The sequence below is a fragment of the Mirounga leonina genome, unplaced genomic scaffold (assembly GCF_011800145.1).
Source record: "Mirounga leonina isolate KUSES-001 unplaced genomic scaffold, KU_Mleo_1.0 Mir_101414, whole genome shotgun sequence".
Lineage (NCBI taxonomy): Eukaryota > Metazoa > Chordata > Mammalia > Carnivora > Phocidae > Mirounga > Mirounga leonina.
Window position 1 is genome coordinate 1,883,531 of NW_023270121.1, and position 15,576 is coordinate 1,899,106.

Below are 15,576 nucleotides of genomic sequence, written 5' to 3' on the forward strand. Positions count from 1 at the left end.
TGGTCGTGATCCCAGGTCCTGGGATTGCGTTCTACGTCAGTGTCCCTGCTCAGCTGGGAGTCTGCTTCTTCCTCTGCCTGCCGCTCCCCCCGCTTGTGTGCTCACGCGCGCTCTCTCTCGCAAATAAATAAATAAAATCTTTTAAAAAAATGGTTCATATGAATGGGAGGAAATCAGAGAGGGAGACAAACCATGAGAGATTCTGGACTCCGGGAAACAAACTGAGGGTTACAGAAGGGAGGGGGGTGGGAGGACGCGGTATCTGGGTGATGGGTATTAAGGAGGGCACATGCTGTGATGAGCACTGGGTGTTATAGGCAACTAATGAATCACTGGACACTACATCAAAAACTAATGAGGTACTGTATGTTGGCTAATTGAACATAACAAAAAAAGAAATGGTTCATATGATAGATATGATAGAACATTAAAATAATCACGCTGTACAAGATTATTTTTCCAGTTTTTAAAAGGAAGATTTATTTAACAAGTTTCACTTAGTACAATACATCTAATGGAAATCACAATACAAGGAAAGATTTAAATCAAAGCCTCAGAATCTCATACAAACGACATGACCAAACTCCTAAGGTATTGATATTACATCTCAAAATTGTCCCAGATCTTAAAAAAAAAAAAAAAAAAAAAGTAAAAGTGTACACTCACGTGCCTTACAGGATATTAAACCAAAAAGCTAGAATTAACAAACATGCCAAATGTTTTCACTTTGAATCGTAGACACAGCTCCTATATTTGAGTTTTACAGAAAAGCATGTTTCTCAACATGCATCCAAAGTTTTCAATGTATCGTGGTATAAGAGCAACATTTAACATAAGTGAAACTGCTTTAACCTAAATACGCTTACTGCTTAGGTACACTCCTACAACGTAACTAACTTGAGGAAAGCTTAAAATTGTTTTAACAGTTATGGTCAATACTGAATGTTGTTATTATACCCTAGATGAATGTTTCAGTGTTTGAAATTACTGAGCTTGAAGTTGTAAAACCTTGACTTCCACTTTACAGTAAGCATGAATCACAAGCCTGTAATGCAAAACTGTTAAACTTAATTTTTGTTTTCTTAAAAAAAAAAAAAAAGGAAACGAAAGAAAAGAAAGAAAGAAAGAAAAAGAAAGAGAAAGCTGACCAAGAGTGATCAGAATCAATGATATTTCCCATTTACCAATCATACTGGATATACTAAACATCACTCTCATTCTACAATCCCCATTAAATGCAGGGCTTTTATTTCTGTAATAGGTGTTTAGTGTTCCTTCACCTAAGCGAGGTTTGACTGATAGTCACTGGAGTTTTCCTGCAGAACTTGGTCGTATCCACTCATACTGCTCTGACCACCGTAACCACCTCCGTAGCCACCACTCAGCTGCTGACTAGCAGGACCCCCATAACTAGACTGGTTGGATAAGCCCATCCCTCCCATCATTTGACTACCATAAGCACCGCCACTTGCCCCTGCTGTAGAATTCAAAAAGAGTTCTACATAGCTGTGATCATATGCGCCCCCACTTGTTCCTGCAGTAGAATTCAAGAAGAGCTCCACATATCTGTGTTGCATATTAGCTTTGTCTTTTGCCATTGCTGCCACGGCATCTTCATGGGTAGCAAATTCAACATCTGCCTCACCAGTAACTCGGCCATCAGGTCCGATTTCAATGTGCACTCTCATGGGGTTAAGAGGTGAGAAAAAATTGTAAATATCATTCTCAGTGGCTCTGTAAGGTAATCCCCTCATGTGTACACAGTGCCCTGTGGTGCTCTGGAAACTGGACCCACCATCTCCATATCTATGATCAGACATTCCCGAAAAACAGTAATTGAGGTCTCTTCCGAATCTATCCGACCCAAAGCCATACCCATCATTATAGCCACCATAGTCGTCATAGCCTCCGTACCCTCCACCGTAGGCACCACGCCTCATCCTTTCAAACCCTGCCCCTCTGCCAATGCTATTATACCCTCTGCCAGCCCCCGGCCTATCATAGGGACCTGGCCGCTGCATGGCCATGAGCTTTCGAGGGGGGTCGTAGTGGGTTCGGACTTCAGCTCGGCTACTCTTGAAGATCTCAATGTACCTGTGCCCTATTCTTTCCTTGTGTTTCTTTAAGGCCTTCTCAGCTATCTCCTGGGAAGCAAACTGCACAAACGCCTCCCCTGTGCTCCGCCCCTGAAAGTCCACCGGCAGCGTCATCCCATTTGGCACAATTTCCAACCCAGAAAAGAACTGAACAATCTCTTCCTTGCTACAGCCAAATGGGAGTCCTCGAAGCCGGACGAAGCCATCATTGGCAGTGTCGGGACTATTCGGACCTGTATGCTTCAACACCCAGTCCATTTCAACACTGTTGGACTTGAAAACTTCAACGTATCTGTGTCCCATGGTTTCTCTGTCCTTCTTCAAAGCCAATTTCACTTCATCTTCGGATTCAAGTTCGACAAACGCTTCACCACTTGGTCTGCCTTCTCTGGTGTAGATGAAACGGATACCTGATGTGCCATTTTGGATTTTACAATCGGAAAAGAAGCGCATCACTTCATCAGCTGAGCAGGACCAGGGTAGGCCCCTGACCTTCACCACGAACCCCTCCCTGCCTTCTGTGCTCAGCATCATGGTGACTGTTGGGCTCTTGGTGGCAAGCTTGGCTCGATGCGATCTCGGTGTGGCTGAAAAAAATTAGAAGACTACTGTCATGGAAAAAAGTTCACGATACAGTAAGAGAAAAAAAGCAAACTAATAATATAAAACTCACATGGATAGCTTTTTTCTAAAACATTCATATAAATAAAAAGACTACACCAAATTTTTAATTCGTTCACCCAACGAATATTTTACTCAATACCTATTACGTGTTGGATACCATTAACAGTGGTTATTTCTGGGCAGTAGGATTATGGGAACTTCTTGACTAAAGGAATATTTTCTTTGGACATTTCTGTATGTTCTAAATTTTCTACCCTGAACATGTATTAACATTACAGAACATAAAAGGCATAAAAAATTAACAGCAACAAAATCACTGGAAGATGTGAATATAAGATGGCTATCCCTGATTACATAAAAATGAAAAACTTCATTACATCAAAGGTAAGATTAAACAGAATTAAAAGACAAACAGTACACTTGATAAGATACTTACACCAATACATTAATATCCTTATTATATAAAGAACTCATGCCAATTAATAAAATCAGGGAAATATTAAGGCCTAAGAGATAAATGGAAAAAATTCACACATTCCTTTTATATTTTTCAGCTGCCAAGTACAGGACTTGGCTTTGGGATACAAGGATCAATAAGCCCAGAAAGGGTTTATGGTCCTACAGGGGCATTATACATCTTTACTAATTAAGACAAAAGGGCAAATAAACAGTATCCCTGCTATGACAAAATTCTGGCCAGGGTGAAAAGGTGGTATAAAACAGGGACTAGTTGGTCAATTCTAACAGTTGGCACAGAATTGTTAAATAAAACAGACTCACCAGTTCAAGGATCCACAAGTAAATTTTAAAAATTACGGATGGAGCATAAAATAGGACGAGGCTCGGCGAGAGATAAGGCTGGCAAGGTAGACATAGGATCCCAAAGACCTTACTTGATAGACAAACACTAAGGGCCTTCTAAGGGTTTGGGGTAGGGGAGTGGGTGAAGGAGTGAGGAGAGGGAAGTGGGCAGGGGAGTGAGGGGAGGGAAGTGATGTAATCAGAGCCCTTTCAAATAATAGATCACCCTGGCAACAGTGTGGAACTCAAACAGAGGGGGTTGGTATGACACCAGCAAGATCAGCTAGAAACCCAGTCACTATGAGGCAGGCATAAGGGATTCACCTAAGGCAACAGCAGTTTTTTTGTTTGTTTTTTTAAAGATCTTATTTGAGAGACAGAGAGAGCATGCGCGCGAGCACAAGCAAGGAGAGCGGGCACAAGCAAGGGGAGCGGCAGGCAGAGGGAGGAGAAGCAGGCTTCCCGCTGAGCGAGGACCCTGGAACCATGACCCGAAGGCAGAGGCTTAACCCACTGAGCCACCCAAGCGCCCCAAGGCAACAGTAGTTTTTAAAAAAACAAAGGAGAGCACCTGGGTGGCTCAGTGGGTTAAGTGGCTGCCTTCGGCTTAAGTCAGGATCTCAGGGTCCGGGGATGGAACCCCACTCTCTGCTTTGTGGGGAGTCTGCTTCTCCCTCTGTCCCTCCCCCCGCTTGTGCGCGCGCGCTCTCTCTCTCAAATAAACAAAATCTTAAAAAATATAAAAGAAAAAAGAAAGGAAAGATGTGATCTACGCATTCAAAGCGGTGGATTCTGCGGGACTTGATAACAGATTAAATACTGGGGGAAAACAGATGTGAGGGAGGATACAGGAGAGTTGTCTGGGAAATGTTAAAACCTCATCAATCATCAGAAATCCAAATTAAAGCCAGAGTTAATCAACATTTTTCACCCACCAAGACAGTGAAAAATTAAACAGGGAGGATAAGCCAATGCTAATATTCAGGGTTCTTGAACACTCCTAGAGGAGTGAAAGTAGATACAATATTTCTGGAAAGCAATTTGGAAACATGTATCAGTTTTTGATACAGTAAATCCATTTCAGATTATGTGCCCTAAGGAGATGACCTGAAATTCAAAGATTTATAGAGCTATATATTCTTCAAAAGGTATTTTATTAAGAAAGAATATCACACACTTAATTTTAAAATTATACAAATATTTAATAACATGAGGAACTACATATGCTATAATCTTACGAACCAAGATCACGGCTGCTTTATAATCTCAACCGTGTAAAAAAAACACATATATGTTCACATATCCTTTGACCCTACTATAATTCCTTCCAGGAACCTGGTCAACAGAAATACTCACAAATGTTCACTGTTATTGCACTGCTAGTAATGGCTGAAAATTAGAAACCTAACTATTCATCAATAGGGGAATGGCTGAATGAATTACAATATACTTTATCCTTAAAATGGAATCCTATGCAGCTGTTAAGAAAAAAGATCTGCCCTGACCTAGGAAGATTTCCAAAATGTATTAAATAAAATATGCATAGTATGATCCTACTTATTTTAAAATATAAGCATGCAGGTATATATGTATGTAAATGCATAGACGACGATCTGAAAAAGCACATAATACAAATTTGTGTTCTGAGAAAACAGGAACTGGAAGGTAGGGTGAGATATTTTCACTCTTTACCCAATATACTTCTTTATAGTTTTAATTTTTAAAAATCAGTCATTGGAACAAAATGTTAGAAAAATATATATACATGGGGAGTGCGGCAAATGTTAATAGTGATTGCTCTAAGTGGCAGGTTTCTGGCTTTTTCAATGTTATTTTTTCAATTTCTTGTGCATTCTTAATTTTCTGTGCAGATTAATTTTATTTCAGCAAAAAATAAATTTAAATGTTTGCTTTTATAAAGTTTTCTAATTCTGTATATGTGCATGGCTTGTCTGACATGGTCTGGAAACACTGGGCCTCTTGGAAAGAAAGTACAAAGTTTAATAACTGCCATAAAACTACACTGAGGATTCAACATTTATTAATTGCCTATTATATGCCTGGCACATTGCATCTGCAAATAACAGTCTCCCTATAAACCATCTTCAGGTTTGAGTGACAGATTTACCGACTGGTTTTTTGCATGCCTTATCTCTTGGATGACCAATCCCATTTCATGTCACTGCAGCACTTTAGAAATTAACATCACCTCTGTAGTGGCAGGGAGATTCTGCTTCATTACTCTATCTCCCGGGAAGGCCACCAAGACTAAGTTGCTGAAGTAGGAACCAGGATTCCATTTGTGGGTTAAGAAATTGTGTATTTATATGTGTGTTATACACATACTTTTTATACACCAAAATGCTGAATAGCTACCTCCCGATGATGAATTACGTGTATTTTTTTAAATTTATAGTATACTGTTATTTTTTGAATGTTCAAAACTGAACATGTAGACTATTATAAGTACAAAAATAAACGTTATTTAAATATCCAATTCAGTAAAAACATTTATTGAGCGCCTCTGTCAGGCACGCAGCATTTGCCTAGAAGTGACTCTACAGATAAAATTCACTTGGTGCCTCCCCCTACAGACAGACAATCAGTGGGGACTAAGTGCCTGAATGGAACAGCACTCCGGCCACTGGGCTCAATATTTGTTTTTCCTAATCCAGGGACGTGGTTTTCAAGCGTTTTCACCTTAGAGTTTCTCTTAAGGGTCCCCTGAGACCCGCCCAGACAGACAGATATACAAAAACACACACACAGTCACGAACGTCCACCATTTCCCCACCAGGCGCAGCAAAGGCGGCTTCCCGGCACTGAGATGGGGGGGGGGGAGGGGGAGCGGGGGAGGGGAAAGCGGGGAACGAAAAAGGCGGAGGCGGCCCGCGGATCCTGCTTTGGTCTTCATCATCACCACCCTCGGGTCCCCAGTTCCCACCCACACACCAACCTCTAACGATACCGGATAATTTTCCTCCTTCTTCCCTCAAACGGCTATAGCGAGACGGTAGACGACGACCAGAACTACTTCTGCTCACGTAAGCGACTGATCACGTGATCGCCTACGTCATGTGAGATCTCGGTCACGTGAGCAGCTCCCGGCTTAGACTCGGGTTCTCTAAAGCGCCGCACTTCCTTCTGGTATGGAAGCAGGGCGGGCCAATATCAAGAAAGGAAGAGTGTGATTGGTTGCGGTGCGTTTGACGTGAGTGATCATTGGTCCACCTCTGGGGATAACCGTCCCAGTTGCCTCAGAAACAATAACGTCATTATTTAATAGCTCACCGGTGATTGGTCCGCCTCTAAAGTTAAACTTAAAAGCCCACTTCACCGGTGGAAATTTGTACTGCATTAAGGTGGCGATGAAGCTGAAAGGCAAAGTGCAGCTGCCGGGCTTCCTGCTGGCACTTCGCTTCCTGGCCCTGGTTCTCTGGAGCTTCCCTGGGGCCAGGGCCCTGAACAATGGCTTGGCGATGACCCCTACGATGGGCTGGCTGCACTGGGAGCGCTTCATGTGCAATGTTGACTGCCAAGAAGAGCCGGATTCCTGTATCAGGTATGAGAGATAATGAGTAACCCCTTGCGTTCGCCTTCCCGTGCGTTTGTCTGTCTCTCTTTGGGGGGAGATGGAGGGTCGCAGAGGGAGGGCTCCCCTACTGCTGCTGCTTTTTTATCCCCAGCAAACTACCCTGGTGGGGAACTAGCCCTAAACTTTGTCTGGCGTGACCCCTCCTGCGGTAGGAGTCGGGTCAGCAACCCCTGCTTCTCCGTCCCTCTGTGCCGGATCACCCAACTAGGGACTTGATCCATTCACCATCCAGTTCTGTTCAGACCCTTCTTGGGAACTGCTTGTCCTGCCTCTGTCTGCCAGGCACTGGTAGTGACCACAGCCAGGGTGAGTAGGAGAGACAGAGGACTAAGACAGTGCTCTTCTGCTTTTGGGGTCAGGGGTTCCTTGGCTGTAACTGGAGGGAGTTTAGAGGAACCAGGGAGTCTCTGAGATATCCCCACCCCCTCGCCCTTGGGTGTGGCATCTGGCTAGAATCTGGTTGACCTGGAGGAACTTTATAAAGGTTTCCCCTGCTGTCCAAAAGTTGAGTGTTCCATAAGCGGGAATGGCTTAAAGTGAAGAAGCAATTACCATTAATTTATATGGAAAAATTTTTGAGCATTCACAGACCCCAAAAATAACCTCTCTTGGCTTTGATGCACAAAATAAATGGAGATAAATCACAGATGCTCACAGACACAGTTCAAAGCTATGGAAGCTTAATGCTGGGATGCTGAATGTAGTTCCCATCACATATTTCTTTTTGTCTTTTCCTTTTTTTTTTTTTCCCTAAGTAGTTGTTGGCTTATTTTTATATCTGATAATAAAACTAATGCATGATCATTGCAAAAAATGTAGATGGTAAAGAAGAGTATAATGAAAATAAAGTTTCCTTGGCACAGAATAAGTGCTTCACAAATGCAAATTACATGTATATAATTTATTTAAGCAATCTCCTGTTGATAGCTATTCAGGCTTTTCAATTTTTTTTATTATTGTGAAGCTGTGTTAACCATCCTTGTACATCGTAAGATTCTTTCCTTAGAAGTGTAATTATTGGATCCAAAGGTATGTTACATATCAAACTATTTTGTTACATATCAAACTATCCTCCCCAAAAGTTTTACAAATGCACATCCCCAAGAACAGTGTATGAGAATGTCTATTTCCCCACACCCTGGCCAACACTGCATTTTTGTCATTCTTTTGAAACTTTGCCAATCTGGTGTTTTTATTTCCACTTAATTATTTTTTAGCTGAAATGTTCTGGGTTTGGTTTTGGGGTTGTGTGTGTATGTGTGTTTGGTCTGTCATATATTATGAATATGGTGGTTCCAGCTTATGTTGGTTTTTATGATTTCTGGCTCTGGCATCATGTTGAGAAAGTCTTTATCTACCTGAAGATAATATAGTCACCTACATTCCCTAATAGCATTTTTATGGATTTTTAAAATATTTAAATCTTTGGGCGCCTGGGTGGCTCAGTTGGTTAAGTGACTGCCTTCGGCTCAGGTCACGATCCTGCAGTCCATGGATCGAGTCCCGCATTGGGCTCCCTGCTCTGCTCTCCCTCTGACCCTACCCCCTCTCACGCTCTCTCTCTTTCTCATTCTATCTCTCGAATAAATAAATAAAATCTTTAAAAAATATTTACATCTTTAGTCCACCTGAACTTTATTTTCCTGTAAGGAATGCCACATTTAATATATACTAAATTCCTGGGGTACCTGGGTGGTTCAGTCGGTTAAGCGTCTGCCTTCGGCTCAGGTCATGATCCTGGGGTCCTGGGGTCCTGGGATCGAGCCCACATCGGGCTCCCTGCTCAGTGGAGAGCCTGCTTCTCCCTCTCTGTCTGCCCCTCGCCCCCCCCCCACTCGTGTGCACACACATGCTCTCTCTCAAAAAATGAATAAAATCTTTAAAAAATATGTTTATACTAGATTCCATGGTACCAGATGGCTGGAAGGATCTTTCAGAACTTTCTAATTCCATTGATTTGTATATTCTAATGCTACTGGTACTATACCAGCTTCATTTATCTTTTGTAAAATGTTCATATGTTCTCTCAGGTGAACTTTTGAATCATGTTGCCAAGTTCCTTAAAAAGTTCTTTTGGGGTTTGTTCAGGATTTTATTAAATGTATAAGAGATGCCTGGGTGGCTCAGTAGGATTAAGCATCCTACTCTTGATCTCAGCTCAGGTCTTGATCTCAGGGTCGTGAGTTCAGGCCCCATGTTGGGCTCCACACTGGGCGTGGAGCCTAATTTAAAAATATATAAAGATATGTTTTAACATTGAGTTTTCTTATCCCAGAGCAAAATAACATCTCTCCATTTACTGAAATCATTTGGGAACATCATAGTTTTATTCCTATGGATTCTGCACATGTCTTAAATTTATCTCTAGGTATTTTAGGTTTTTCTGTTGTTTTTTTGGTTGCTCTTGTGAATGGTATCTTTTTTTCCCAAACAGGTTATTGTTGATATCTGAGGAAGCTGTTGATTATAGTAACTTTGTAGTTTCTTACTTTACTGAACTTTCTTCTTAGTTCTAAGTACCTTTTCAATTTCATGTATTTCTCATTCCTAATTGAGGTTCTTAGGGTGGAAGTATTCAGGCAGGGGGAAATAAAAAAAAAAAAAGGGCCCAGTCCATTTTACCTTGCACTGGTTACTACTGAATTGGGTAGTAACTGGGTTGAAAGAACTTGCAAAACCCCAAGATGCCTTATCATTTGTTTAATGATTTGCAATAATTTTTGGAATTTCTCTTGCAGTGAGAAGCTCTTCATGCAGATGGCAGAACTCATGGAGTCAGATGGCTGGAAGGATGTAGGTTATGAGTACCTCTGTATTGATGACTGTTGGATGGCTCCCAAAAGAGATTCAGAAGGCAGACTTCAGGCAGACCCTAAACGCTTTCCTAGTGGGATCCGACGCCTTGCTGATTATGTGAGTTTATAGATGATTCTCTTTCATTCAGGAGACTGTAAGCACTTTTGTACTGAAGCTTATTCAGAAAAACTGAGAAAATAAAATAGCTGCTATTATCTGAATATCAAATTGTAAGGCTTATCACGTGGAATTTTCATTCCATCAGCAGATCCTTGTTTTGCGGTAGCTCTTGAGGCCTGTCTTGGGGAAGTTCTCCTTTTGCTGAAACCACTGAATTTTCTAGGAGGAAAAGGGAACTTGGTTCTCGACACGTGTGCATGTATTTCCATACGCTTTGAGCAGCTATTACAATTGTAGTATAAAGTAGAAGATAGAAGGAATATATTCTTGAAATTAAGGAGCAATAGAGCTGGACACTAGTTAAAGGCAATGAAGACAGATGTATTCAGTACTATTGCAATAGGGGAAGGAGCCAAGATCAATTTCAAATACAACAAAGACAGGTGGAGTTTTATAGTCAATGAGCAGACTTGAGGGTGTCAGTGGATGGAAAATTACCAAGAGGAGACATCAAGGTCAAGAGAATTCTTGCTAAAGGCAGGCAGGCCAAGGAGTTAGACATGAAGGGCAGAGGATGAGGCACTTGATCAGATACCAAGGGTAGGGAGATGACTTAGCAGGATTCTTGCTGAAACGTGAGGCCTACTTGAGAAAAGGGCACAGAGGAGCCTAAGGTACGGTCATGGTGAGAGTCTTTGTCCAAATAATTGTATTATTGCCATGGAAAGGCAACTTTTAGGATCCCATCAGAAGAAGATGAGAGTGATAGCTTTCCCTTTAGTTCCGTATCACAGCTTACATATATAGTTTGAACTCAGCAGCATTGGAGACTTTGTCTCCCAGCTAACTCACCTGGATAATTTTGGGGGTTTGTGAAAAAAGAAGCCCCTGATACCTAGTGAAATATACTTATCTGTGCCCCCAGCCTAGAGTGGTTCTCTGTACTTCATGATTGCCCTTGTACTGTGGTGATCCTTTTCTCTCATTTCAGGTCCATAGCAAAGGACTGAAGCTAGGAATTTATGCAGATGTTGGAAATAAAACCTGTGCAGGCTTCCCTGGGAGTTTTGGACACTATGACGTTGATGCCAAGACCTTTGCTGACTGGGGAGTAGATCTGCTAAAATTTGACGGTTGTTACTGTGACAGCGTGGAACATTTGGAAAAAGGTATGATTTAGCCATGAGCAAAGGGAGGAACTTGGAGGCCAGGGTAACTGGAGCATTCCAAAGAGCTCATCTTCACATTTTAAATGCTCAGTCACGATACTAGAAATATATTCTCAATGTGCCAGAGCTCCTATCTCTTCTTTTCTTTCAGTTTGTCCATGCATTCATGCATGCATGCATGTAAAATCCACGCATGCCTAATCATGGCTAATAATGTGCACGTTTCATTCAAGAGGGCTCCGAGTTCATTACAAATAGTAATTGTAACTTTCCATAACAGCACTTGGGAAAGCATCTGGAATGTCAGTCCCAGAAAAAAAAGAGCATCTTCATTCCTGCCTTTCCTCAGTCTATGCACCATCCCACACTACCTCCTGAGAACAATCCCAGCAGTCTGGGAGGTACTAAACACAATTTAATCACAAAGCAGCCACCTGTCTCTGCTGCTGGTTTAAGATATAACCACGGCCTTTCCAGGCAGCCTCTTTTTAAAATACACAGCGCCAGCTGGAAATTCCCTTCTTTCCCTTATTTCACCCATTGTTTTCTCATACAGGTTATAAGCGTATGTCCTTGGCCCTGAACAGGACTGGCAGAAGCATTGTGTATTCCTGTGAGTGGCCCCTTTATATGTGGCCTTTTCGTAAGGTGAGCTAGTGAGCACAGAATCCAACAGAGCCTTGCTGATAGATTTTCAGAACTTGAGAACAAAGGAGACAAAGGGTCTCCTTCAAAGTCCAGCCTTACTTAACAGGCTCATCCTACCCTCTCTCTCAGGATCCAACCACTTCTCACCCTCTCCACTGCTATAATTGGAGTCTAATCTGGGAAATTGGTCATCTTTGATTCTTCCCTTTGTTCCGCAGTGCACAGCCTATCCACCAGCAATGCTATCAGTACTATCTACACAGCACATCCTGAATCAGCCCACTTCTTTCCATCTCGGTTGCATCGACTCTGGTCTTCCCCGCCACCATCATCTCTGCCCAGACTGCACCATCAGCCTGGTCCGCTTCCACGGTCCTGCCCTCCATTTTCTAAGCAGCACCGCAGTGATCTCGTTAAAATGTAAATCCTAGCACTCCCCTGCTTCACTGGCTTCCCATTGCATTTGGAATAAAATCACACTCCATTGATCTGGTCCTGGCCTGCCTCCAACCTCCCCTCACTCTTTCCATGACTGCACGGGATTTTCTTTCTGTCCCTCAAACACGCAAGCCTGCTGCTGCCTCAGGGACTTTACACTTGGGTTTTGTTTTTGCCTGGTACATTGTTCCTTCGAGATTTTTAAATGGTTGGCTCCTTCTTAACACTGAAGTCCCAAACCAAATGCCACATATTCAGACAGCTCTTCTCTACTCTAAAACAGCCCTCTATCCGTTTATTCTTTATCACATTGATCTGCTAAATTTCCTTAAGAGCTTAGCACTGTATGGAATTATTTGTTGATTGACTTATTGTCTGTCTCCCCACTAGAATGTAAGCTCCAGGAGGGCAGGGACCTTGTCTGACTTTATCACTGTATCCCTAGCTTATGGTAAGTGTTGAATAATTATTTATACAATGAATCCCTGTTCTTCCCCTCTAATCTCTGCAAAATACTCTCCCTTCTTTCTCAACATCATAAACCTCTGATATTCTCCCTCCCTATCTACAAACTTGTATTTGTTCCATTAATAAATCATGTGCCTAGGATGCAGATTGCCTTATCCTATGCTTGTATATCCTATGTAATTTTGCAGCTTTTATTTTTACTTACAGAGATCATTTTAGTGATACATGTCCATTTTAGGGAAGTGTGAAAATACAGTAAGTTGTGAAAAAAATTAAAATCTTCCATAATCCCGATACTTAGTTACCATTTGGCAAATTTCCAGCATAAACAGTGTTAAAGCCATTTTGAGAGGTTTTAAGTTATAAGGCCTACTTCTGAAGCAGATTTCTTACAATGAAATTCCATTATAATAGGGAGTTAGCTCTCCTCATAGAGACCTTTAATCTGTACACTAAAGAGGCTACTGGTACCTCCTTTAAACTTGACTGTTTTCATCTTGCAAGAATGTCAGTAGAAAGTAAACAGAAGAGTTATGTCTGTTTTCACAGCCCAATTACACAGAAATCCGACAGTACTGCAATCACTGGAGAAATTTTGAGGACGTTTATGATTCTTGGCAAAGTGTAAAGAGTATCTTGGCTTGGACATCTTCTAACCAGAAGAGAATTGTAGATGTCGCAGGACCAGGGGGCTGGAATGACCCAGATATGGTAAGAACCTGAGCCCTCCTTGTTCAAGCCCCTGCAGTGGACCTGTTTTCCTATTTGATTTTTCAAGGCAAATCAGAAGGGAAAATTCCTAGAATAAGGCCTTACATGAGAGTACTCACAGCCGGGTGCCACAGAAAGTGGCTTCTGTATCTAGGCAACTTGAAAAATGTTTATTTATCTATCTGACAGAGACAGACACAGCAAGAGAGGGAACACAAGCAGGGGGAGTGGGAGAGGGAGAAGCAGGCTTCCCACTGAGCAGGGAGCGCAATGTGGGGCTCGATCCCAGGACCCTGGGATCATGACCTGAGCCGAAGGCAGACGCCTAACAACTTAGCCACCCAGGCACCCCAAATGTTTCATTTTTTAATTTAAATTCTTGCTCTTCTTTGTCCCAGTTAGTGATTGGTAACTTTGGCCTCAGCTGGGACCAACAGGTAACTCAGATGGCCCTGTGGGCTATCATGGCCGCTCCGTTACTCATGTCCAATGACCTCCGAGAGATCAGCCCTCAAGCCAAAGCCCTCCTTCAGGATAAGGATGTAATTGCCATCAACCAGGACCCCTTGGGCAAGCAGGGGTACCGGCTTAGAAAGGTACAGTAAATAATGTTCTATGGGAGAAAATAGGAATTGGCTAGGAACATATGCTTTTGCCTTCTAGTTTACAGTTCATCCAAATGTTTGTGTGTTTAAGATGGAATGGCTTTATGCCCAAGTACCACCATTGTCCTGGTCCTAAATCTGTTAAAAGGATGTGCACTTGTCTTTTGAGACTATTTACTTTTTTTCTTAAAGATTTTATTTATTTGCGAGAGAGAATGAGAGAGAAAGAGAGCACATGAGAAGGGGGGAGGGTCAGAGGGAGAAGAGCAGACTCCCCGCTGTGCAGCAAGCCCATGCGGGACTCGATCCCGGGACTCCAGGATCATCTGAGCCGAAGGCAGTCGCTTAACCAACTGAGCTGAGAATATTTACTTTTAATCTTCGTATTATAATCAGTAATGAGGCTCCTTTTTTGCTAACCATTACCTTATTTCCAAAGCATGCTGTAGGATTTTAATTTTTCCTAGAAGTGCTCAGTAGTTCTGACAATAACTGAATGTCAGTACCAGCAAGGCAGCTTCTTGCTAGTTACCAAGCTATCACACCTATTTTCTTGGCTTACTTTTCAGGAAGACAACATTGAGGTGTGGGAACGCCCACTGTCGGACTTAGCCTGGGCTGTGGCTATGGTAAACCTGCAGGAGATTGGTGGACCTCGTTTTCATACCATCTCTATTGCTTCCCTGGGTCAGGGGTTGGCCTGTATTCCTGACTGCATGATCACACAGCTCCTGCCTGAGAAGAGAAAGCTTGGGTTTTATCAGTGGACTTCAGATTTAAAAACTAAGATAAATCCCACAGGCACCGTTTTACTTCGGCTGGCAGCGACCTAGCCTACACTAAAAAGCCTTTGTTGCGGCCCCTGTGGCTCATCTGTTAAGCTTCTGACTCTTGATCTCAGCTCAGGTCTTTATCTCAGGGTCCTGAGTTTAAGCCCCTACTTCAAAAGGAAAAAAAAATGTGTATTTTGTTGCCAAGTGATTCCCCCACTGGTGTCTCCCTTTTCTTCCATTCCCACTTTAGTTGTCCTTTCGGTCAATAAAATTTTCCTCAGTGGAGTTTTGTAAAAACTGCTAAAGGTATCTTTAGACAACATTTTGGGGAAAAGCTTTTGAAACAAAATGAAAGAATGTGCCAGGCACTGTTTTAGAGGTGTTAAGTATATGAGCCATTTGAATCCTCACCAACAGCAGAGGCAGGTACTTATCCACTACAAACTACAGCCAAGATTTCAGCCCAGACTTTCAACCCTTCCAACTACTACCTACTGAGGTGCTTGGATGGCACTGCTTAAATACAATCTTAGCCCAAAGGGAGGAGAAAAACAAAGCTACTTCAAGGGCAAAAAAATAGCCCAGCAGGAATAACCTACAGAAGCAACCCAAGAGACCACATTACTGAATTTTTATGGAACCATCTCAAGACACACTCCACCAGTTTCCAAATCCTAAGGTTGTTTGCAGTCTAGATCCAACAAAAGCACATGGCTTATTTTCACCAGCAAG

The 15,576-nt window shown here is 42.3% G+C and overlaps 2 protein-coding genes across 2 annotated transcripts; one reads left to right on the top strand and one right to left on the bottom strand.

The window, feature by feature from the left end:
• Nucleotides 1–454: 454 nt before the first annotated feature.
• HNRNPH2 (heterogeneous nuclear ribonucleoprotein H2) lies at nucleotides 455–6,604 on the bottom strand. Its single transcript, XM_035023500.1, has 2 exons — nucleotides 6,478–6,604; nucleotides 455–2,683 (listed from the first exon to the last, which is right to left on the bottom strand). The coding sequence occupies exon 2, from the start codon at nucleotides 2,628–2,630 to the stop codon at nucleotides 1,281–1,283; it is 1,350 nt and encodes a 449-aa protein (XP_034879391.1). The 5' UTR covers nucleotides 2,631–2,683; nucleotides 6,478–6,604; the 3' UTR covers nucleotides 455–1,280.
• Nucleotides 6,605–6,835: 231 nt separating this feature from the next.
• GLA (galactosidase alpha) lies at nucleotides 6,836–15,273 on the top strand. The gene is made up of 7 exons (XM_035023619.1): nucleotides 6,836–7,083; nucleotides 9,855–10,029; nucleotides 11,024–11,201; nucleotides 11,758–11,849; nucleotides 13,305–13,466; nucleotides 13,865–14,062; nucleotides 14,641–15,273. The coding sequence occupies exons 1-7, from the start codon at nucleotides 6,890–6,892 to the stop codon at nucleotides 14,902–14,904; spliced, it is 1,263 nt and encodes a 420-aa protein (XP_034879510.1). The 5' UTR covers nucleotides 6,836–6,889; the 3' UTR covers nucleotides 14,905–15,273.
• Nucleotides 15,274–15,576: the final 303 nt, after the last annotated feature.

Bases quoted from the DNA above. Each gene is read 5' to 3' on its own strand.
- HNRNPH2 (XM_035023500.1), bottom strand. From the start codon at position 2,630: ATGATGCTGAGCACAGAAGGCAGGGAGGGGTTCGTGGTGAAGGTCAGG.
- GLA (XM_035023619.1), top strand. From the start codon at position 6,890: ATGAAGCTGAAAGGCAAAGTGCAGCTGCCGGGCTTCCTGCTGGCACTT. The intron at 7,084-9,854 runs GTATGAGAGATA...TTTCTCTTGCAG, and splicing joins GAGCCGGATTCCTGTATCAG to TGAGAAGCTCTTCATGCAGA. The intron at 14,063-14,640 runs GTACAGTAAATA...CTTACTTTTCAG, and splicing joins AGGGGTACCGGCTTAGAAAG to GAAGACAACATTGAGGTGTG.